This window comes from Prionailurus viverrinus, chromosome C2 (assembly GCF_022837055.1).
Source record: "Prionailurus viverrinus isolate Anna chromosome C2, UM_Priviv_1.0, whole genome shotgun sequence".
NCBI lineage: Eukaryota > Metazoa > Chordata > Mammalia > Carnivora > Felidae > Prionailurus > Prionailurus viverrinus.
In genome coordinates, this window is record NC_062569.1 from 92,251,564 (window position 1) to 92,277,261 (window position 25,698).

General features: G+C 40.7%; 1 protein-coding gene across 1 annotated transcript; it reads right to left on the reverse strand.

The window, feature by feature from the left end:
* Positions 1-4,096: 4,096 nt before the first annotated feature.
* Positions 4,097-21,415, reverse strand: FBXO40 (F-box protein 40). Its single transcript, XM_047876106.1, has 5 exons — positions 21,111-21,415; positions 20,890-20,999; positions 10,221-10,253; positions 7,263-9,182; positions 4,097-4,567 (listed from the first exon to the last, which is right to left on the reverse strand). Exons 3-5 carry the CDS (start codon positions 10,221-10,223, stop codon positions 4,352-4,354), a joined length of 2,139 nt encoding a protein of 712 aa, XP_047732062.1. The 5' UTR covers positions 10,224-10,253; positions 20,890-20,999; positions 21,111-21,415; the 3' UTR covers positions 4,097-4,351.
* Between the last annotated feature and the right edge of the window lie 4,283 nt (positions 21,416-25,698).

A 25,698-nucleotide genomic window follows, 5' to 3' on the forward strand; every position in this document is an offset into this window, starting at 1 on the left:
TTCCTGGGAGTAATGACTGCATTCTTTAAGGACATGATGATACTTTCTTTTTTTTTAAGTTTACTTATTTTGAGGGAGAGAGAGAGAGCATGGGAGGGGCAGAGAGAGAGAAGGAGAGAGAGAAAATCCCAAGCAGGCTCTGCACTATCAGCACAGAGCCCAATGCAGGGCTTGAACTCATGAACCATGAGCCAAAACCGAGAGTTGGACACTTAACTGACTGAGAACCCAGGCACCCCAGGACATGGTGACTCTTTAGTATATGTGCTGCTGAAGCAAGCACAGGACATGATGATTCTTGAGGAAGAAACACAAATTGGGGAATAGAAAGGAGGAAAAGAGAGATTTGGTCAGCAAAAAAAAAAAAGACTAAAGCTAAAGGAACACAGGCTCTAGTGAGGTATTAAGAGGATTTAGGGTCAGAGACAGTGGCCTCTACTAGGGAAAGTCCAGGCTTCCTTGTAGTTGGGTGACTGAAATCGATGGCCATGTAAGAGGGTAGATAGGGGAAACTCATGACTGTTCTGTGTGGTCCAGAGCCAAGGCTGATAGGAAAAGAGATGAGTACATTTAAACAGCTAATGGTGGGCAAAAAGCAAATCACCAAGCAAATTATGGGGATGAGAAAGAATGAGAGACCTGGGTATGGTGGGTTTTTGTTTGTTTGTTTGTTTGTTTTGTTTTTTTGTTTGTTTTTCCAGCCATTTTTTTCTGAGACATTGGGCTCAGCAAGGTCTAATAGGAGATCCTAGATAAAATCAAAATAAAAGGGATTTGGGGGCAAAGATGAAGAAAGCAGTGGGCCCAAGCAGGAGCTAGGATTAATGACTAAGATCCATAATCGTTCTAGGACTCCATAAAATTGGCGAGCTCCTCATGTGTCGAGAGCACTGCATCCTTCAGGATTGTTCTTTGGTTCTCCTTCAAGACACACACTCCTTTGTTTCCACAATGACCTCTGTGCCAGTGAATCACAGATCTGTCTCTAGACCTAACTTACAAGAATCACTCAGTTAGCTTTCCAGAGTGCAAAACAGCTTTTATTGCCACTTTTAGAGACAGTGGGATTTCCAGCACACAGAGGTAAGTCACCACAGATGTACACAATCTCATTCTTCACTTCAGTTTGACTCAATATCACAGATAGATCAGACTTTCACAGTGGTTTTCCTGTTCCATCTTCAAGTTCCACCTTGCTTTTCACTTTTCCCTTCATTATAAGACAGAAACTTCCTTTCTGCTTCAGTTCTGCAGACTTCACCCTCCATGTTTGGCTGGTCTCTACTTCAGATAGATTAACTCATCAAGGTATCTGTTCATAGATACCTCCCTGTCCAGACTCCTACTCCTATTCCTTTTCACTCCCCTCTGCTGCTTCTTCATCTGAAGCAACGTCCATCTGTCTTGCCTCTGTCAGATAATTCTGCTGCTCATGCTACTCAACATACCCTCATCTCATGAATCTAGTCATTTTTCAGTCCAATCCACAGCCTCTCTAAAAGGCTTCCTTTTTGCTTCAGCTGACATGTCACCAGAAAATGTGCTTGTTTGTGTAGACTGGTGGATACCTGTAGTACCCTGGATTCCTGCAACATATACAACTAGATACCTTATAAAATGTGTTTGATGATGCTAATCAATTTAATTTTGCTCTGAAGGCAGTAACTGGGAAAATAAAGAGTAACTCTAAGTGTGCAGCCCACAAAGCCGTATGGGCAGCCTCCTGGCTGCTCTCCTGGACCCTGAGGTGCCCAGGTGTGGAGGAAAATCCCTCTGCTCTCCTCCTTTCTCTCTATTTTTCATCTAACAGCAGCCCCTGATTTTTCTCTCCCTTGGTGAATAGCTCCACTTTATCTCTTTTTCTAGTAAAAGAAGACACCCAGAATGGACTTTAGGAGCTTTCTTTCTCTAGATAGGAGGGGACTGGATTCAAAACACTTGGAGCTGAGACCTGGGGGACTCTTCCTTTTTTTCCACTTTGGTGCTCAGCTGTTTCCAGTTACTCATCTTCACTGAATAAAATCATAGCTCACACTCTAGCTGTAATTTTAGAAAATGGTGCCTTATATACAAATGTGAAATATAAACCAAGCAAAAAGGATTATGAAAAATAGAATTACATTACCAAATAGTACCAAGTGGTACATTATAATGAAAAGATAAGCATGCTTCTACTCTGGGACTTGCTTTAACGCCTTCTGACTCTTCTCACCGGTGTCCTCTACTTCATCTGTACCAGCTCTGAACCATGTTCGGAGAGAGACCCAGGCAATAACAAGTATTCAGATCGACTAAACTCTTTTTGTTGGCTAAATTCTTTGTTCTCTGCTTCCCCATGATACATGTCCTCCTTTCCCTTTTTTCTCACTTGTTTGAAGACTGCTGGGAAAATGGCACCAATTAAGGTAAGAGGGAAAGAAACACAAGATAAGTAGCTCAACATGCTGGCTTCTGCTACATCTGGAGAGAGCGGAACTGAAAGGATATATTTCTTTGCACATGGCCTAAGGACATAAAGCCACACTGAACAATCAGCTCCATCTGGTTCCCAACTTAAAATCACATCTAAGACTTATCTAGTAAATAAAGAAGAGCTACATAAAATCATAACCATTGTAGATACTTATGTAAGATTTTGCTGTACTAAAAAACTTATCCTAAGTTACTGCCACTGGTATGATATTGCTTATGGCGGTTCTCAACCCAGAGAGATTTTACTCCCAGAGGATATTTAGCAATGTCTGGAGACATTTTTGGTTGTTACAGCTGTGCGGGTGGAGGGCTACTGGTAACTACTGCATAGGGGCCAAGGCTGCTGCTAAATATCTGATAACACACAGGATAGTCCCTTCCAACAAAGAATTGTTCAGTTCAAAATGTCAATAGTTCTGAGAAACCCTGCTTTAGGGGATGGCAGTGTCTATTGTGTATTTTTATTTTACTCCCATTTTCATGAGTATTCACTATTTGTTACCAAAGCCCAATAGTATCACCAATTTCTGACAGACTGGAGTCATGAACCACAATAGGGAGGAGCAATTATGTTCCTATGTGTTCTATGGGAACTACTATGTTCAGGTGTGTTCCTTCCTATGATCCCTCACAGGGTACTTGAGTGGTATCTAAGACCTAGTGGGCCACAGGAACTGCAGTGGGCCTTGTCTGGATTCTGCCAATGTGTGGTCTCTCTGGACTACCCTGTGCATTCTGGCATGACACTGAAATTGGTGTTAATGTCTTGAGGTCATCTCAGCTAGCCCAGGATGGTTCTGGGCTATGCCTCTGCTATCCCTAACCTAGACCTAGAATATAATTTTAAGAAGAAAAGAATCTGGACTCAAGTCGTTTTTGACATGTTTAAAAGTAGGCGTGTGGCTTTTGGTGCTAATTTTCTCCATTAATACAATACCCTTTTGGACTTTTCCTCATTTTGCAAGGCTGTCCTTCTGTATGTTGCTAAGATTTTCCACAACAAACTCTGTGATCTCATTTCTGCCTCTCATTCTTTGGCCTGTGTTGTCCTCAAGGCTGCTGTACTCGGTCAAGGTCTCCATTTCATTGAGCTATGTTTGGACTTCCTGGGTTTGCAGGAGCGACTAAAAGCAGACCTAGGGGCGCCTGGGTGGCGCAGTCGGTTAAGCGTCCGACTTCAGCCAGGTCACGATCTCGCGGTCCGTGAGTTCGAGCCCCGCGTCAGGCTCTGGGCTGATGGCTCGGAGCCTGGAGCCTGTTTCCGATTCTGTGTCTCCCTCTCTCTCTGCCCCTCCCCTGTTCATGCTCTGTCTCTCTCTGTCCCAAAAATAAATAAAAACGTGGAAAAAAAATTAAAAAAAAAAAAAAAAAGCAGACCTAGACTTAACCATCAAGACAACCCCAGCTCCAGAACCATCAAACCACGTGCCCTTCACGAGAAGTGGAACACACCTCTGACCCAATCCTGCGTTGCTTGCCCCATAAATTTGAAAGTGCTCATCAATTAAAACATTCTCCACAAAAACACAGGTCTGTACTGGTTATGGAATTTCAGTGCTCTCTCATCTCCTAAGACTTGGGCTCATTTTTTAAATGGCCTCAAGTTACCTATTTTTTCTCCTCAGACTGATTTGTTTTAGGAAAAAAAGGGGGTGGGGAGAAGGAAATAAGTAATCAGTATGGCACTTAATGACAAGTGTACAAACCATGGCTTAGAAAATTCTTAGATCCTGCGCAACTGCTCAGGTTTAGGACAGTGCATGCTCCATATACCTAGAAAAGCACATATGTAGTTTACAGAAGAAAGTCCTCAAAACCACACTCTGTCCTACTTTCAGTAACTCGGAGGACAAATCCAAGAATGGTGGCATCTGAATCTTTAGCAAGTGTGTCTTCCTCGTGGTCTGGTTCTAAAGGTGGTGACTAAGGTTTCTCGGGGCTGCTCCTGGAGCTGACACATGCTGGTCAGAAGAACTGGGTCAGTCTTATGCTCTACAATGTTGAAAGGACAGGCCTTCAGGTGTTCAGACATGGAAGCAACTTCATTAAACTCCCAGCTCTTGACTTTGGAGAAAAGGCTGCTGAATTGCCAGATCTGTTAGGAAACATGAAGTTCAAAAGTGAATGCTGGGGCAATAATCTCAGGCTAGCTTTATTTGAAGAGTATAAGAAAATACCTTTCTGTTCTTCATGTTCTTAGCTTCCAGAGAATGTTTAGTGGCTGCTGCAGACATTTGTTAGTTCCTTCTTCAGCATCCAATTCCTAATCCCCCCTTCCAATTGATAATCTTCCCAGCCAGCCATGTAAATGTATGGAAATGACCACAGCAATCTGCATATTGACACCCACCCACCACCCTCCCACCAGCAACAGTGATTAGTTCTAGAATAGACACACGGTTCAAATCAGGACAATTAGTGTCAATGAGACTCTACCCTAGAACTTTTGCTTGAGATATTAAGAAGCAGATTTTCTTTTTCCTTCTGTACTTGAACTGGGAAACTGCTGTCTTAGCTGCTGGCAGCCAAAAGGGACCACCAAGGGATAACTGTGTCTTAGAAAGGAGCCACTAGTGAGGAAGTAGAAATAAGATATAGAAAGTAAAAAGGTCATTTGGGGGCATTTTTGAACTGCTAGATCAAATCTTACCTGAAGCCAATACCTGTGGATTTTTTTAGTTTTGTGGGCCAAAATTCCCTTAATTGTTTATGCCATTTTAAGTTGGTGTTGCTTAAAACTAAAAGTATCCTAACACAGAAACCTCAGGAGAAATCTAGATATCTGGTACACAAACCCCCTTTTGGCCTTTCCACCTAGGATATGGTGCAGAGTTACTAGTTTTAAAATCTAATAGGGGTACCTGGGTGGCTCAGTTGGTTGAGCATCTGACTTTGGCTCAGGTCATGATCTCATGGTTTGTGGGTTCGAGCCCTGTGTTGGACTCTGTCCTGTGCTGACAGCTCAGAGCCTGCCTGGAGACTGCTTCAGATTCTGTGTCTCCCTCTCTCTGCCCTTCCCCTGCCCATGCTCTGTCTCTCTCTCTCTCTCAAAAAAAAGAATAAACATTAAAAAAATTAAAATCTGGCTATAAGGATAGGCATAACCTGAGACCCTTTCAACTCGACACTTCACCCTCAGTTTCTTATCCTTGTTCCTATGTAAAAAAAGGTATTTTTCTGAGATTTTAGAACTATTTCCCTATTTTGCTTAAAAAAAGCCATTTTAATATGAGCATCCTTTAGCTCCAACTAAATTCTCTTTCTTCCTTTCTGAAAGGAAATTTGTTTGTCCCAAATAATTTTCAAGAATGGTCAGGAATCATTGAACTGGGGACAAACATGAGCCAAAAATTAATGGAATTTCTACTACGTAAATTAAATTGTTTGCATCCGATTTTATAGAGAAAGATATTAGACAGTTCTAGACTATACAGTTTCTGAGGGCAGGTTCTCAGTCTCATTCATGTTTGTCCCTAACATGTGGATGGGTGGAAGTCAGTGTTTATTAAACACGTGGATGCAGCCCTGGATACATGAAGGAGAGTCTCATGATTATTTTTTAAAGAAGACTGTTCAGGAAATAAATAATAGAAAACATATAAGATGTTTTAGACATAATTAATGAAAATAGGTGTAAACAACTCTAACTCCCCAGTGCCGGTTTGTACACCCACATTTTGGGAAAAAATTCAACAGTGAGATTATGGAATTATTGAGCTAAATGGGCATTATTAATTTGTGGTTCATATTACCAACATATTTACCATGGGAAAGGATGCTAAGGAGTTTCACTTCTGTTATGGTATAAACTTCTGTTATGGTATAAACTTCTGTTATGGAAGTTATGATGCAGTTCAGCAAGTGTAATGTGATTGGAAAAAAGAAGTAAGATTTTTCTGAAGAGAAAGATTCTTTGATTTATACAGCAGCTTTTTGAGAAAGTAAATAGGTATTTGAATCAGGAGAGATCAGTGGACCAAATTATTTTAGAATTTCAAAATTCCTTTAACAAAGGCAAAAAGTCTTTTTTAAAAAATGAGTTGATATGGGACTGAGGAGAATTTGTTGGCATACTGTATCAGAGTCCATGCAAGAAACAGATGGCACACTTAACTTGGTAATTTGAAGAGAATTAAAAAAAAAATAATGATATACAAATGTATGGGCAGGTTGTAGGAAAGCCACAAGATATAGTGCAGTACCCAGGCAAGTAACAATCTAGAGCATTAATACCCTAGGCATGAAAGGGAAGAAGAAAGGAGGTCATTGTATCCCAGAATGAGTAACTTTGTGGAGAGAGCCACATGAAACAGTTACCTTCAATGGAGGGACATGGCCAGTGCTAGGTGTCATGGAAGGGAAAAATGCATGCAGGGAGGAAGCCAGAAGAATAGATACATCAACTTAGTCTACCTCCCTCCCATTTCCTACTGATACACTCCCATTTGATTAGCCCAAATGGAAGCTGGCGGGCAAGTCTGCTGATTGAGGCAGTCTGTAGAGATCAGCCTCCCAGGGAACTGATCACAGGGTTGGAGAATGAATCATGTGAGCAAGCAGAAGATATCCAGGACACATACACAGAGATAAACAGGCACTACCATTTGTATTGTCATTTATATGTCTATAGGTCTGTCTTCCCTACTGGACTGGCCTCCATGAACTTAGGAATTATGTCTTATTCCCAGTAACCTAGTACATTGCCAGTGCCTGGTACAGTGCTTGGCACATAGAAAGCTCTTCCTAAATAGTTGTTGAATGAATGAATGAATGAATAAGAGTTTACTTGCCTCTCTGTGGACTCTCCAGGAAGTGCCTCCATGAGAATACCTCTTCTTCTTCCACTGTAGGAGGACCATCCCTCTCTCTTGTAACAAAGTAGCACAGATATTTCTCATCAGCACAGATACCTGGGAAAGCTGGGACAGGCTGATGCTGTCCAAGAACCCAGCAATGTACTGCAAAACCTCCAGGGGCAGGCTGGTTAGAGAATTCTGGCTTTTTGCTCCACAGCCTGAGAGATGGTTGTTCTTCTTTCTCTCACCCAGCTCTGAAGCAACCTCTGGCTTGATGGCAAAGGTCTTGAGCTCCTGACTATAAATCACTTTTGCCTTTTGTCCTGGGGGACGGAAATGGTTTTGAATAAAAGTACATCCCAAGTAGGCGAGAGGGCATCGATGCTGGAACCAGCCATTGAGACATGATTGAATGTCTGTGTGGACATTCTTGAAATGTAAGGGAAATTCATCCCTCCTGAAGAATTTGTTGCAAGTGAAAGTGAAGGCAGAGCTGCTTTTGTTATGTCTCCGGGTCACACACTCACTGTGGAGTTCCACGTGGAGCCCCCCTGGGTTGTCAGTGGTTAGGAGGTCAGCCAGCACTGTCCCAGAAGAAAACTGTTCTGGCTCAAAATTGTATGTCTGTGTAGCAAAATCCATAAACAGCCCATCAATGCTCCTAGATTCAGAGATGACATGACCTTTAAGTTCTCTTTCTAAAGCACACAGGAGGGTGGTTTTGATGAGATCTGATTTGGGCAGGTCCTCCACAGTGATCCCTAAATCTGAAGTATCTACTGCCTTGTGTTCACTTGGCTTACAACTCAACATGGCATCTCCAATGCGAGCCCGCTTCCCACAGTAGCTCACAGGAACTTTGAAGGTGTAAACAGTCTTTACTTCCTGAGCCTCAAGTTTGCCATAAACAAAGTCTCTCTCCCTAGGCGTACAAGCAGCCATCTGACCAAAGTGAATAAGCATCCTCCCATTGTGCACCAGATACATATTATAGTCCTTTGCATCCACAGCTGTTTTCAGTCTTTCCAGAACACCATCCTGCCAAGGGGCAAGCCCTGTCTTTTCCACGACTGCATTAAAGTCCTGCTGCTTCTGTTTTTCCTGTGGTTCTTTCTCTTTCTCTTGGAGATCATCCTCCCTTACCATGTTATTGTCACTGGAAACCTGTTCTTTTCCAGGGTTGTTCCTGCTATTGTTGTCACAGTTCACTGATGTACTTGTTAAAGCAGAGGCTGCATGCTCTTTGCTGAATATATTTTCCCACTTGTCATACTTGGCCAGGTCCATCCCTTCTTTGGTTTTGGCTAATGCCTCTCGTTCTTCTTGACTCAGCTCTACCATTTCTCCATTAGCTGCTGACAGAGACCCATGTGGTACCAAACGGGCATCCACTCCACCCACTGCTCCTCCCATTTCCTCCCAAGTGGCTTCACCATTCATGGTAGTTTCCTCCCGAGTGGGCTCTCTAGTTTCTGGGAAAAGTTCTACCATTTTTAAAGATCTGAAAAGGACCTTCTGGTCCTGGAGGGCCAGGGCTGTGTCCAAACACTCCTCACTGGGGGTCTCTTTCATGATGTTCTCATGAAGGGTAGTTTCAGAGTCCACGTTTGGCCAGCGATTCCACTCCATGGAGCAGCAGACCACACTGGCAGGGCACACTTGCAAGTGCTTGGCCAGCTTGTGGCGGGACATGGAAAGGGGGCAGCCATATTCAGAGTTGAGGCATGGAACCTGCTCCAGAGGGCAGAGGAGCTCATGCTCTGCCTCTTTGCACATGTGGAAGGTAGCACCACAGGACAGGTGGCAGTTTATCACCAGACAGGAGACATCAGGCTCCACAGGAATGTGGCAGTGACGGTCGAAGCATTTCTCACAATGCCTGTGCTGCCCACTTAGAGGCTTGCGTGCCCTACCCTGGAGACACCAAAGCAAGAGGAAAGAGAAGACAAATGGGGGAGAGAAGCTCTATGCATGTCTGTGACTGTGAAGCAAAAATCACTCATAATCCCACAACCCCAAAATAACAACTACCAACACTCTCTTCTTCATTTTCCAATAGTTTATTCTATGTATATGGTAGATGTGTTTAGAATAGAAAAAGAAAGGGGCGCCTGGATGGCTCAGTCAATTAAGCGTCCAACTTCAGCTCAGGTCACGATCTCCCAGTTCATGGGTTTGGGCCCGCGTCGGGCTGTGTGCTGACAGCTCAGAGCCTGGAGCTTATTTCGGATTCTGTCTGTCTGTCTCTCGCTGTCTCTGTCTCTGTCTCTCTGCCCCTCCCTGGCTCTCACTGTCTCTCTCTCAAAAATAAATAAACATTAAAAAAATAAAAAAAAATAGAAAAAGAAAAAGCTGAATGTAATGGACTACAATGTTGATAATTGTTTTTGAGTTGTGGATTATGGGTGATTTATATTATCTTGTTAATACTGTGAATACAATTCTTCATCCTGTATTTACCTTGCTATTATAACATTAGACCAACCTGCTTTATTAATGATTCTTTGCAAACTGTCTTCATCATGGCAGTGTAATATTCCAGAGTGAGTGTGCTGTCATTTATTTAAACAACTACCTACCAAGTGCTGGGAGGACAGGGGCCATGTCTAGTTTTATTCACATCTGTATCTCCAGCACTTGGACCATTGTAGGCACTCAATTTGCTGAATGAAGGAATTGTCAACCACTTAGTTTATTGCTGGATGTTTGGGTTTTTCATTTTTAAAGTTTTAGTGAAAGTATTTGCCCACAAATCTTTCTCATCTCTCTGCTTTTCCCTTACTCCATGTCAGTTTCTTCTAGGTTCTTTTCTAGCATCTCTGGTTTGGCCAAAAGTCAATAAGTATCATCAAACCATAATGGCAAGTCTGCCAGCTGCTTTGGCTACAGGTTAAATGAAACCAGACCTGGACCCCTGATAGATGAAAATCCAATAATCACCATACTACTTACCATAGCTTCCTAATTTCTTCTTGCTTTGTAAATCTAGGGGAAAACATGAAAATATGAATATGAATTATTAGTAAGAAAAGTATTTTGGTTATGTATATTAACAGGCACCAAAGAGACTTTGTATACTCTAATTCCTTTAACCACCCTCGAGGTAAATGTCATTGCCCACATTTTATAGTCCAGGAAATGGAAGCTGGAGAAGTTAAATAACTTGTCCAAGATTATACAGCTGCTAAGTGATGGAGTCCCGGGCCATGCAAGCCCACAGTCTTCTGACTGACACACAGCCCTCTGGTGGGGCATCTTACCAGGCATGGGATATGTACCTTTTGGTTCCTGTAACTTTTCTCCTTTGTCTACCAACAGTTGGTCTGACGTTCCACACATCCATGCCTCCCATAACTACCACACACACACATCTGGCCCAAGTTTCCCTCCTAACTTTCTCTCCCAGTAGAGCTTCATGCTCACTAACAGGTCAGCCTGATATTCAGCTTGGCCTGGGGCAGTGTACAAGTGTCTGTGATGTATCTACCATCTGTCCTTCAACCTGCTGAATTCAGCTGTGCTGTGGCTAGAGCAGGGGTCAGACCCCAAGGCCCCAGAAGCAGGCTGAATGGGAACTCTGGCAAGCAGAAGAGAAGATGCCCTGTCTTCAGGAGAATGTAGCTCCTTGGCTCTGGTCAATTGGTCCCACATGGGAATATGTTGCCAGATCATCTGATTTTTCCAGAGAAACTGGGGATGCAGATTTTTGTGACTGGTGGTAAAGTATGGTTGTTAGGAGGCTGACTGTGCAAGATTCAACCTGGCACTACAAGTCAGTAGTTGTGAAACCTTGAGAAAGTTACTTAATCTCTTTGTTCATCATTTCCCCCATCTGTAAAAGGGAGAATAATAATAGTACCTATCTCATAGCACTGTTGTGGGGAGTAAATGAGTTAAATACCCAAAACTCTTAAAATAGTACTTGTCTCATAGGACATGATCTATACATGTTTGCTATTATAAAATAAGTGTCTTATTTTTATTTTATTTTTTTACAACTTTTTAGGTAGGCTCCACGCCCAGTGTGGGCTTGAACTCATGACCCTGATATCAAGAGTTGTGTGCTCTACTGACTGAGCCAGCCAGGTTCCCCTAAAATGAGTACTTTATATTTCATTATATTGCAAAACATCTTGCTGCATAATACATTACGATAAAAATCCTTGAAATTTTAAAGTTGGCAACTAATTTAATCAGAACAAATGCAGCCTCTATTTGGGCCAAGGTAAAACATGTATGCAAACTACATAGGATCTGTAGGTTGCCAGTTTGCAGCACCTGGTCTAGAGAGTTGATAGCACAATGTCAGCACTATGTTAGTCTGGGATGGAGTGGGGTGGGTGAGGTAGGGTGGAGTTAGAACTCAAAAGTCAGAAAATACAGTATTTTAAAATTTTATTTTACTTTAGGATTTGCCAATTCATTGTGGGTGAATTTTCCTATAACTTAAAAAAATTCGAATATTCAGGAAAGGTGAAAGAACATATACAATGAACAGCCAAATATACTCTACCTAGATTTTAAAGGTAACATTTTGCCACTTTGGCTTTCTCTCCCTTCCTCTACACACACACACACACACTTTTTACCAAAGCACTTGAAAATAGGTTGTTGATATCATGACACCTCATCCCTGAGTACTTTAGCACGTATTTCCTAAGACTGAATAAATTTTCCTTTGTAACTGTAATAACATTATCTCACCTAAGAAAACGAAAAAATATTTTCTAATATCATGTAATATGCTGTCTGTATTCAAATTTACACAATTGTCCCAAAGAATGTCTTCAATACTTTAAAAAAATTTTTTAACTTTGGAACCAGGGTCCCTTTAAGGTCAATTTATTACATTTGGTTGGTAAGTCTTTTTAGCCTCTTTTAATTTGGAAAAGTCCCCTCAAATTTCTTTTCCAGAAGAGACAGTCTTAAATATCAAGGAAATTATATTCAAATTTATTCATATACTCATTTGTTCATTCAGTCCTCCAACAAACATTTGTTGATTACAATGTGCCAGTAAGGGAGCATAAGTGTCACACTGCTTGTTTAGGTAGTTCTTCAACACTATTGCTAAGTAGAATTAGTCACGATGCCTGTTAAATCTATAAGTCTGCACTGTTCACAGTGGCAGCCACCAGCCACATGTGACTATTTAAATTTAAATTAATCAAAATTGAATAAAATTAATAATTCAGGTATTTGGTCACACTAGCTACAATTCAAGTATTCAATGACCACATGTGATTAGTAGCTATTCTATTGGACAACACAAAACAGAACGTTTCCATCTGCATAGAAAGTTCTATTGGACAGCATAGCATAGCATAGTCTGCACCTCAGACTTAAGTGAGGGCTGTGTCTGGAATTCACATCCTTAATACATTACCCGTCTGATTCTTATGCACTAGGACTACTGAGTGTGAAAGAGGAATCATGGCAGATAGCTCTTTATCCCTAATATCCTGAATCAGGAGGCAGGTGAGAAGTTGTAAGCAAGACTATCAAGTGGACTCAGGGCCCAGGAGGAGATAAATTAAGGTGTTAAAGGTAGAGGGGGAATTGAGCAGAGTGAAGGGCTGTGAGGGCTGGACTGAGGTGGAGCAGGATAGGATTGGGCAAGAGGACATCTTTTGGATGCAAGAGTCCAGCTACTGGAGCTTTTAGCATACAACTTAGCATTCAGTTAGGCGCCTGCTATATTCTAGATTGATCACTCCTGTGGGGGGAAAGTTCATCATGGGTTTATTGTGGAAATTTGTAAATATGAGGCTAAAGCATCTGGAATTATCTGCTTGCTCAATAAGGGGCCATTCAACACTGTGACTGGGTATTAACCAGCAGTGGAGGGACAGTGTGGAGGGCTTGGAGTAAGAAACTGCTTCATTGAGGGTGATGAAGCTGCAGGAGCAGGACTGATGGTATGGAATTAGGCAAGATGAGGCAGACAGTAGGCATCACAAGGGAATCACAGCATTTTGGTTTCTGTCTGGAGATGGGGAAAGAGGAGGAGTCAAAGCTGATGCCAAGATTTTGAACAAGGAAGAGAGAACATTGGATGTAATTCTGAGAAAAATAGAAGTCTGAAGAAGGAATTGTTTTGGGGGGAAAGATGAGCCCAGCAAGTTTAATACAAGTTTTTAAGGTGATGACAGATCATGAGGATGGGAAGATGTGGGTAGAATGGAGAGATGTAGATTTGAGAAGTGTTCACTTAGAAATGAGAGAGGAAGCCATAACTGGAGAAAGAAGAGCATAGAAGAGCCATGAAGTACAGAGCTAAGTATGACCACTTTCAAGACAGTGGGGAGAAGTAAAGCCAGAGAAGAGAGACCAGAGAGCTAAGAGCCGGAATTATGTGGCCCCATATAAAGGAACTGGTGAGCTATAGCCTCAAATGCTGCCTCAAGATTAAGAACAATGATAGCAATGTCACTGCTCATGGCAGATCCCCAAAGAGCTCTTGGCAGAGCAAATGTGGCATTTCAGCTGTGCGGTGGGACCCTTGCCATGCAAAATGTGGTGTTTGCTTGGAGCGGAGGGGGAAGCCATTAAACACACATTCCAATATTGGCAGGGCCTGTGGCCTTGTTGGGAGAGTGTGATCATCTGCTTTCTATTCATAAAAGACACAAATAAAGATGCAGTCTGGGTGATTCAGAGTCCCCTACTGGTTTTTAGGTGGGAAAGAAGAGGCAGATCGCAAATGGAATAAGGCTAAGTGAAAGAAGCTACCAGCAGCATGACTGTCTACCTTTGTATTTGCCAGCCTGGTTCTGTCACAAAGTTGAGACCAGCTTCTGGGAAGGGAAAAGCAGGCCTAGCTAGTTCTGTGTGCTCTGTGTGTGTGATGACAATTCAGCCCCAGCAGCAGGGATATGGTTGGCTGGAGGGACAGTGGTGATGAACTCTAAGCCAAATCATTTCTTATCCTTCAGCATTATAAAGTATGGTTTTTGTTGTTGTTGTTTTGTTTTATTTGGAGCAGTGCTATTGAAACTGGAAACATTTGTGGTGGAGCCCTATTGCTCTCCATGTCTTTGAAGTTACTTGAAAATATCCCTTTAACAGAAAACAAACAAACCATGCATGCAGGAACAAAGATGCTGTTTCCTTTGTTTGTTCTGTTTTTAATGATGCTATTTAAAGATCTTCTGCCAGGCTCTGGAGCTACACCAAATAAGTGACTTTGAGAGAGGACATGTACTGAGCAGAAAGACACAAAAGTGTAGACTATCCTTTGGAGCAGTTTGACACTGGAGGGGAGAAGAAAGATAAGTATAGCCTAAGGGTGTAAACAATCATATCTAAACCTTTTGTTGTATATCTAGGGGAAATTGTTCCCACTGAGATAAAGGACAATCCAAAATTCTTGATTGTCTAATTATTGCTAGGTAAGCATTGTGACCAATCATCCTGGTTTGCCTGGGACTTTCTTGGTTTTGGTTCTGAGGAAGTTTGATTTAACTCCCAGGAAGCCTCTTAGTGCCAGACAAACTTGGATACTTGATTGATCATCTTATGTTGTAGCCACTTGGTCTTGCCCCAAATTGTTCAACTTATATATATCATTGGTTATCTTGTGACATAAGATGATTTGTTCTCCTAATCTCTGTTCCAATGCAGTGACTGGATCCTTATCCTCGATGGTGTTTGTCTGACTTTCATAGACTGAGGGATTTTTCTGCATTTTGGCTGCCAGGGAGAAAGAGAAATGAGATTTTAGTGCCTACCATGTGCCTTAAGTAACACCTCATTTAATCCTCACAACGACTATGTGATGTGGGTCTTACCCTTTATACTTTACAGTGGAACACAAAGAAGCCTAGGTTTGTCCAGCTTCAAACTCTGTACTCTTTGCTACATCACACTGTGTCCCTCAGAGACCCACAGAGACATGTGGTCTATCTCTGTGATTTGGGATGAAAGCAAGCCCATGACTAGAGCCCATCAGGGGAAGATCCTCCCTTCCTCCAGTTGGGGCACAGAATACATATATAATCTTTCCAGACTGTAGAGGAACTGGAGGTTTATCATTCATAGGAAGCATCGTCATCCCTCTGATGACTTTTTTTTTTGGTCCTCATCTGGACCATATTCCATACTGTGCCCCATCTGAACAGAGGAAATATGAAAAGTATCCATGTCCCATGGCCTTGCATTTGAGGTAGCATAAATATGAAAGTAAAGTTTTTAGGTTAGAATCTGTAGTATAATATAGATTCTGAGATTTAAACTCAAAAACCTCTAAGTTAAAGAAAATACATTACAGAAACTCTTCATGGTGGAAAAAGTTGACAAAATTCAGTGACAAAAACAATGTATTTTTATCCAGGTGCCATTTCTTCCTTCAGTTTCTATGCTTCTATGTTCACCTTTAAATTATTACTTCCTGGGGCACCTGGGTGGTTCAGTCAAGCATCTGACTCTTGATTTCAGTTCAGGTCATGTTCTCATGGTTGGTGAGTTTGAGCTTTGTGTCAGGCTTTGCCCTTGACAGTGCAGAACCTGCTTGGGATTCTCTCTCCCTTTCTGCCTCTCTCTCTCTCAAAATAAATAAATAAACTTAAATAAATAAATACATTCTCACTTCCTGTCTGAAAAGGCAATACATTCTCTCCTCTTAAAAATGAACTTCAATCAAGTCTATGGTCAAAACACCCTCTGAAACCCTCTCCCCAAATTATGTTTTAATGTTCCCCTAGATAGAGGAGATAGCAGTCAACATGAAATAATTTAGACTTAAATAGTTAAAAAAAAGTCTACACAGGACTAGATTTTACTCATTGTACTGGATGCAGTTTAAGTGGAATGTGAATAGGTGAAAGGACCAGGTACATGAGTTTAAGTGATAGATATTCTTTAAAAAAAATAGGGGATAAGTTAGAACCTGGTAGGGGAGAAACATTTGATGCAAGTTGTGGTGCTGTGTGGACCACTCACAAAGGAGTAAATTAATAAGAAAAGGCAAGTCAGCTAGAACAGTGCCCCTTAAAGTGACCCACATACTGACCCACAGTGTCAGTATTACCTAGGAATTGGTTAGAAATGTAAACTATTGGGCCCTACCTAATCAGACCTACAGAATCAGAACTGCTGCATCCAGCTGATTCTGTTGTAAGCTCAAGTTTAAGAACCACTGAGCTAGAAGCTGGTTGATTTTGTGCTTTCAGTCACAGAGGAACTACTGCCCAGTTAGGTAGGAAGGCCTTGGGGAGAGATCTGAAAGGGCAGTGGGAAGTTCTGTCCATATCTTCCCATCTCCACCACCACTGCCTGGATCCAAGCACCATCATACTCATCCAGTCTGGTGCAAAAGCCTGTAATCAGTCTCACCCTTCCCATCTTGTGCTCTGTAATCTACATTCATCAGCAGAAGAGTGATTTCAATAACTTTTAACACCGGGTCATTATTCCCACTTAGAATCTCCAGTGGATTCCCATCACGAGGAGTAAATTCTGACACCCTTATCCTGGCCCACAAGGCCCTGCATCAGTGTCCCCTGCTGGCCTCCTTTACCTCATCTCTCCCTTGAGCACTTAGTTCTAGCCTTGTCACTTAGTCCAGTGTAAGGACTTTGTGCTGGTTCTTTCTACTAAAATTCTCCCTTCACTCTTTGTGTTATGGGCTCCTTCCTGCTGTTTAGATTTCAGCTGTTATGTTTCCTCCTGTGGAGGCCTTACCTGACACCCTCAAAATAAAGTAAATTCATGAACACTGTCATGTGCTAGCTAAGTAATTTTCACAAGTTAATTTCCCTAAAGCTAACTTATTCATTGATAAAATGGAACTCATAATACCCCATAGGATTATGACAAATAACATAAAGTAGAGAAAGTGTAACTCAATTGTTAGTCCTTCCCCTATGAGGAAGGTCATTCCCATGGTCACTTCTACATCCAGGTCTTATGTCTTCCCATTGCATCACTCCTGCCCCTCTTGGCCGGCCTTTCAGTATTCAGTTCTCCCTCAGGCCAATGTAGCTTATGTTCCACTGCCTGCTTAATCATCTTCAAACCCCATTTAAGAAAAAAGTCTTACCTTAGTCCCATAAGAATGTGAGTACCCTTAAACCACCCCCCCCCCAATGATGGTGACTTGTATTCACCACATTCATTCCTGAAGCTCTTAAAAATTCAAACAGTATGGCATCCATGCTGGAGGATCTTACAGATGTCACAAAGGCAGATTGAGGCATCTTTGCTTCCTAGGCCCAAGTTTGTCATCTTTATTATTTACCTACATACATTATTCTGTTCATTGAGCAAAAAGGGAAGATGTCAGCTAAAATTGGCTTCTCTCTTGCAATGGGCTGCAGGGTCAGTACCTTCTAAGGGAAGTTGCTATGATGGAGAGCCTGGGGATGAAGGCCATCAATGGAGCAGAAGTCATCTGGCCAGGAGAATGTGTTTGGGTGGGAAAGGAGATCTGACTGGAATACCAAAGAAGGAGAATACCCTCAAGGAATGTGCACAGTAGTTTCTGAGACACTGAAAGAGTGAGTACAGCCAATGTGTTCCTGGAACTCAATGTTTATTCAATAGGATTGAATTGAATGCAATAAAATAGAACCCTAAAGAAAACAGCTTTTTGAAAGAACTGTGTGAGAGCAATTTGAGACAGATTTAGGAGGAAAGTTGTAATGATGTCAGATGTCTGCTAATTTGGGGCTTTTTAAAATTTTCTTGATTTTTAAAAAATATTTATTTATTTTTGAGACAGAGAGAAATAGAGCACAAGTGGGGGAGGGGCAGAGAGAGAGGGAGACACAGAATCTGAAGCAGACTCCAGGCTCTGAGCTGTCAGCACAGAGCCCGATGAGGGGCTCGAACCCACAAACCGTGAGATCATGACCTGATCTAAGCCAAAGTCGGGTGTTTAACCAACTGAGCCACCCAGGTGCCCCATGGGTTTTTTTTTTTTAAAGAAAGAAAAAGAAATGTTTTCAATGTTATTATGTGAATGTAGCCTTAACTGAATGGAAAAGAATTCTGTGGGCTCAAGTTATAATAGAAACTCTGAATGCTGCCAGAATTGGTTTTCAGGAGGTTGTAGTACTTGTTCTAAATCTTTGCAGTCCTAAATCAGAAATCTGGATTGGGCACATAATCAGAAATCCTCTGCTCTGGAGCTTGTGTGTAGGAATCACCTGGGCAATCTTTTTAAAATGTGGATTTGGATCTGGTAGGATTGGGACGGGGCCTGAGAGTCTTAACCATGTAACCAGCTCCTGATGATGGTCTAAGAACCTCACTTTGAAATGAAAGTGTCTAGTTTAACCTCTTCATTTCGTACAAGAGAAGCTGAGGCCCAGAGAAAAGTGAAGTGTCTTTCCCTTGCTTCTCACCTTGATGTAATAGTGAGAATTCTGTGGAAAGCACAATGCCACACAGAGCTACCTGTGTTGTGGTGGTGGCGAAGAGCATGTGGGCAGCTTACATGGTACCAAGGGCAAAATAGGACAGAGCCTGGAAGAATGAGAAAGAGGTTGTGCCTGACTGTCACTGGCCAACAAGGTCATGAGGAGGCATATAGCAGGTATATTTAAATCACTGACTCAAGCAAAAGAGAATGGGATTAACAGATAATAGCTTTAACATTCTTTACTATAATTTTAAAATTAGTAGGCAAACAGGGTTGATGTCAGGGAGATATTTTTAGGCAAGGGCCCCTTTCAGCACCCCTCACATGATATCAGCAACTAACTATTTTGCCTCCTCATGTGGCTGGCCCTGGCGATAATTATTTATTCCTGAGCTTTATCTTCAGTGGAAGTGACAAGGTCAAAAGTTAAAGATCAGAGATATTCTTCAACTCTTAACCTGTTACCCAATTAATTAGTTACTTTAATTATACATTGTTAACCTGTTCCGCTGCTATGGTGATTTTAATTCTAGGGAAAGAAAGTGTATAAAGTTAAATACTAAAGTAATCCCTTCGTCTCTTGAGATTTTAACACAACCAGTGGCTGATGATAATTCCCATACCTGGGTCCACAATCCTGGGCTTCTGGGCTATGATTCCAGCATTTTCATTATACCCTAGTTAATACTCATATCCGGTGCTTGTGTTATTAGTATCAGTATTTTTTTTTAATTTTTTTTTCAACGTTTATTTATTTTTGGGACAGAGAGAGACAGAGCATGAACGGGGGAGGGGCAGAGAGAGAGGGAGACACAGAATCGGAAACAGGCTCCAGGCTCTGAGCCATCAGCCCAGAGCCTGACGCGGGGCTCGAACTCATGGACCGCGAGATCGTGACCTGGCTGAAGTCGGACGCTTAACCGACTGCGCCACCCAGGCGCCCCAGTATCAGTATTTTTAATTACTGTTTTGTATTGGCCAAGAAAGTGCTAATTAGCCAGATTATCTTGGGGTAGCTGTGAGGTAGCCTGTATGCTTGGTTACTCCTAAACCACCACGCCCCTGTCTTGCCAGCACAGCATCCCACCATATACCTTGAAGACCTTGGTACTGTGGAAACCCTGACAAAATTAAGGGAAGTTAGTCAGCTCTATACAATACATTGTCCCCAGCAAACAGGGATAATTATAATCTAGATGTCTACAGCACAGTTATGGGATATGTCTGGAGGTTACAGAGGCAGGAAGGAAGGAATCCAGGAGTTAGGGTATCTGGGTAGGTCTCTTTTTACTTGGCATTGGTAGCTTTAGCCTGTACACTGCAAAGTTCAGAGTGTACAGAATCCCTTTTGCTGCATAGGCTACTTCCTAGGATGTCCTTAGCTGAACTTTGAACATTAAAGCAAGTCCCAGAGGGAAACAAAATAAACACTGCACCCTTATCCCTGACAATTTATTTGTGCATGCAATGCTATGCAGTTATTTCCAAAACTAGAAATAATCTACATTTTAAAGCTTTTGATACTTCAAGTATCATTCATCATTTTCCCTTTGGCCCTCTGGATGTGCAAGCTCCAACTTTGTAATAATTTGGGGTTTGTGTGCAAAAGCCTGTATAAATTTGTCAACCTGTAAAATACTCTCACTTCTATTCCATGGATGCATTTTGGATTCAAGAGGTTTAGAGAGGAGATAACCACACTTAGGGAATATTGTTAAAGAAAAACAGGTTTTAAGCTCTATGAACAGAGTTTAAATAGCACATACAGTGAATATAATTGTGCTATATTATTAATTGGTAGTGTGACACAGGGGATGGAATTTAAGGTACATAGAATGGCAGTTAACGTAGCAAATGCTGATTGGTGAAAAGATCATAGCATTTGGACTTTAGAAAATAGAAATAGAAATCCTTCTACCTATTCCCTCACCATCTTCTCCACCCTGCCCCAACCCCCCATCACTACTGTATAACTTTAGAGACATCACATAGCCACTTTGGTTGATTGTAGAAGAGAGAACGTAAGCTGTCAGAAAGCAGGTAATTTCTTCCTGCTCTAAGATTTTTGATTTAAAAGAAGAGTTTACATATGGCTGAGTCTCATTCTCAAAGCCCACCCCTTTCTCCACCACATCTAACTAATTTGCTTAACAATCCTCTTGTTCAGAGCAAAAAGGTGGTGCGCAGCCCAGCTTCCATCTCCATGTTCATCACTCCACGTGTCCCCCCGGTGCACCTGCTCGAGTTTGAAGAGCTTACCTTAATGGCACGGGCGGAGTCAGCATCTGCTGCACCTGTGTCCCTTGATTGTGAACAAGCAGATCGCAGGAAGTGGCCGGGGTGCATCAGCTGCAGCAGAGGACAGAGTTCTGTTGAGGAGGCAGGGAAAGGAGAGAAAACTTCAACAGAAATAGTTCAAGTGTTTCGAAGTTAAAAATAAAACTATATCACAAGGGGCAATGTGACCAGGCTCAGCTTACGATTTTTTTCTTTCCCCTGTATTCATCAACACTCGGTCTCTACTGGAGTAGCATTTAGCAGGGGAAGCCGGAAGGGAAGTGAGCTTTTATATCAATAGGTTTTCTTTCCTTTGAGGAAGGAGGCAAATCTTTTTAAGAAGGATCATTTTCAAGGCCGGAGCAGCCTCTCAGACTCCTGTGCGAGCAGTCGGCAGATCCAGCTGTGCTCACTGTGGCTGGTGGAGCATTCAGGCCAGGCTGCTGCTCTAATTATAACCATGCTTTTCACCTAAACCCATCACTGGCTGAAGCAGCAACTTGTGCAAGTGACATGCGGTCCTGTTTCTGTTTCTCCTATTTCTTGTCATCACAAGTAAGTGGCTGTCCTCTCCTGGCCCTCTTCTTTCCCCCACGGCCGGGAAAGGGAGGGTTTGTAAATCAGAAATCAGGCACAGTGTTAATTAAGTCCAGTGTGAGAGAATCTGCGGTGGTGGGTGCTTTGCTTTTACTTTGTCCAACTTCCTCTTTTTACACAAAGAGACAGAGGTTTAGAAAAGTAAATTGTCCATCCAAGGTCACACAGCTGGCTGGTGGAAAGACTCAGTTCTTCTCACTCTGAGTCTGGGGCTCTTCTTTACTTCCTCTTCAAAGAAACCCTTTTAGCTATCTTTTAAGGAAAGTAAATATATAATCCTGGCTTCACTAATTTACGTATGTGGCCGAATTACTTAACCACTCTCTCCCTCAGTTTTCTCAATTGTGAAATGGGGATGAAAATACTTGGTGTGACTATGTGTTAGTAAGCTTACACATTAATGCATTAATATATGTAGAGCACACAAATGATGCCCAGAACATACCAAGTGTTCACCAATGCTGTTATTTGAATATATGGACCGAAGACAGATACAGAATTCGCCTTTCCCTGGATTTTTCCATGCACATATGTCCACATAGGTAAACTTATTTAGGGGTGAACAACGAGCAGTTGAAAATTATAAAAATTTTACATATTGATCTTGTGTCCTGAAACTTTGTGTAACTTGTTGATTAGTTCTAATAGTTTTCTTATGGATTCCTTAGGATTTTCTATATACAAGATCATGCCATCTGTGAACAGAGATATTTTTACTTCTTCCTTTCTAATTCAGATGCCTTTTATTTCCTTTTCTTGCCTGACTGCACTGCCTAAAACTTTAAACACTGTGCTAAATAAGAGTGATGAATGTGGCCATCCCAAATTTGTTTCCTGTTTTCTTTTTTTAATGTTTATTTATTTTTGAGAAAGAAAGAGAGAGAGAGAGAGAGAGAGAGAGAGTCAGTAGGGAAGGGTCAGAGAGACAGTCTAGGCTCTGCGCTGTCAACCCAGACCCTGACGTGGGGCTTGAACCCACCAACCGTAAGATCATGACCAGAGTCGAAGTCAGATGCCTAACTAACTGAATCATCTAGGTACCCCTCTTGTTTTTGATCTTAGGGGAGAAGCAGTCAGTCTTTTGCCATTATGATGTTACCTGTGGGCATTTTGTAGATGACCTTTATCAAGTTGAAGAAGTTGGAAAGTTTATCCCAATTTGTTGAGTCTCTTTTTCATGAAAGTGTAAGGAATTTTGTCAAATGCTTTTCTGTGTCTATTAAAATGATCATGTGACTTTGTCCTTTATTCTACTAATATGGTATAGTACACAGATTTTTTTTATGTTGAACCAACTTTGCATTCCTAGATGAACCCTATTTGGTCTGGTATATAATACTTTTTATATGTTGCTGGATTTGGTATTCTAGTATTTTGTGGAGGATTTTTGCATCTATATTCATAAGGGATATTACTTTGTAATTTTTTCATGATGTCTTTGTTCCATTCTGGTATCAGAGTCATGTGGTCTTATAGAATGAGTTAGAAAGTGTTCTCTTCTTGTTTTTTGGGGGAGAGTTTGTGAAAGATTGTTGTTAATTCTTTAAATGTTTGGCAGAATTTAGTAGTGAAGCCATCTAGGCCTGGACTTTTCTTTGTGGGAAGTTTTTGATTATTAACTCAATCTCTTTATGGTGTTAAAGCTCTATTCACATTTCTATTTCTTGTTTAGTCAAATTTTGTATTCTGTGTCTTCCTAGGAAATTTTCCATTTCATCTAAATTGTCTAATTTGTTATGAATAATTGCATAATTTTGTAATTTGTATAGTATTCCTTTACAATGCTTTTTATTTTTGTAAGGTTGGTAGTGGTATAATCTTTCACTTATGATTCTAGTAATTTGAGTCTTCTTTTTTATTTATTTTCTTTTGGTTTTGGTCAATCTATCTAAAGATTTATCATTTTTTTATCTTTTCAAAGAACTAGATTTTTTTCCCTTTCAATTATTTAAAAAAATCTTTTGGGGCGCCTGGGTGGCTCAGTCGGTTAAGCATCCAACTTCGGCTCAGGTCATGATCTCGCGGTCTGTGAGTTCAAGCCCCGCGTCGGGCTCTGTGCTGACTGCTCAGAGACTGGAGCCTGTTTCAGATTCTGTGTCTCCCTCTCTCTCTGACCCTCCCCCGTTCATGCTCTGTCTCTCTCTGTCTCAAAAATAAATAAACGTTAAAAAAAATTTTTTTGAGGATATTTGACAAACAATATTACATTAATTTTAGATATAAAACATAGTGATTCAACATCTCTGTATGTTACATCTCTATGCTCAAGTGAAGCTACAATTTGTCACTGTACATTGCTATTACAGTACTAGTGACTGTATTCCCCATGCTGTCCCTTTTATTCCTGTCATTTAGTTATTCCATAACTGGAATCCTGTGTTTCCCTTCCCTTCTCCCATTTTGCCTGTCTCTTAAGGTTCCTTCCCTCTGGCAGCCATCAATTTATTCTCTATATTTATATGTCTTATTTGCTTTTGGTTTGTTTATTTATTTGTTTTGTTTTTAGATTCCACTGATAAGTGAAATATATGGTATTTGTCTTTTGTGCCAACATGGATGGGTCTAAAGGGTATTATGCTAAATGAAGTAAGTCAGACTGAGAAAGAGCTAGCTTTTGATTTTATTGACTTGCTGTATTGTTTTTCTTTTCTTTATTTGATTTATTTCTGCTCTAGTCTTTATATTCTTCCTTCTGCTTACCTTGGACTTAGTTTGCTTTTCTTTTTCTAGTTTCTGAAGGTATAAATTTATTGGTTTGAGGGTAAATCTATGGAGACAGTAAAGGGATCAGTGGTTGCTAGAGGTTAGGGGAGACAGAGGGATAAATAGATAGAACACAGAGAATTTTTAGGGCAGTGAAATTATCCTATAAGATACTATAATGATGGATACATGTCATTATACATTTGTCAAAATCCATGTAATGTACACCACCGAGAGTAAACCTTAATGTAAACTATGACTTTAGGTGATGGTATGTCAATGTAGGTTCATCAATTGTAACAAATGTACCTACCCCTCCCGATAATGGGGGAGGCTATATATATGAGGGAGCAGGGAGTATATGGTAAATCTCTGTACCTTTTGCTTGATTTTGCTATGAACCTAAAACTGCTCTAAAAAATAAAGACTATTAAAAAAATCAAAAGTAAAAAAAAAAAAAGGCAAAAAATGTCACAGCCTAAGGGCCAGTGTTTCTCTCCCAGGTCTGCAGTCTTGCTCTGCAAGATCCCTCTGCAGTGATCCAGGATGTGGTGGGTAACAAAGACCTGCAAACCTGCTACTGCTAGTGTCTGTTAGTTTCCCCAGTAAATATTGACCTAGTTGTTATTATTATTATTATTATCATTATTATTATTATTTACCAGGTTATTAGCATAATTTCTTCCATGATTTATTAATTACTTAGAAATGTACTCTTTATTTCTAAATGGAGAGAGAAGTTGAAGTTTCTTCTAGTCAAATTGCCTTATGACTTAAAAAAATGCTGCTTATATGTTATTGGTTCATTTAAGTTTAAGATACACTTTGTGGTCTAGTACATGATCATTATGTGCTTGAAAATAATGTGTATTCTCTATCATTTGGATGAAGAAATCTACTTCTTTTAAGTCAAGGTTATTCACTGTGTGGTTAAAAACCTTCTCTATGCATACTGAATTTTAATCTATTTGACTCGGCAATTGTTGAGTATTATATTAAAATGTTCCATTACGATTATGTGTTTAAGTTTCCCCCAGAATTGTGTTAACTTTTCTTTATATGTCTTGGGAATACGTTGTTAAATAGATACAAATGCAGAATTATTCTATTTTTCAGGTTAATTTTTCCTTTTGTCCTTGTCTAATATATTTTTACTTTTAACCAAGTGTTTTGCCTTAAAGTATAACTTGACAGATATTAATATATTTATTCAAGCTTCCTTCCTATTTAAAAAAAGGTTATTAATTTGAGATACCATTTTTTAAACATAGGATTTTGTAGCTATAAATTTCCTTCTAAGTACTGATTTAACTTCCTCTCATATATTTTGGCATGTTCTGTTTTTGTTTTCATTTGTCTCTGGGTATTTCCTAATTTTCCTTGTGATTTTGTCTTTATCTATTGGTTATTTAGGAGTGTACTTTTTAATATTCATGTATTTGGGAATTTTGAGAATTTTCTGAATTTTCTTTTGCTATTGATTTTTATTTT

Bases quoted from the DNA above. Each gene is read 5' to 3' on its own strand.
- FBXO40 (XM_047876106.1), bottom strand. The intron at 4,568-7,262 runs GCAAGTAAACTC...GTTTCCTAACAG, and splicing joins CCTGGAGAGTCCACAGAGAG to ATCTGGCAATTCAGCAGCCT.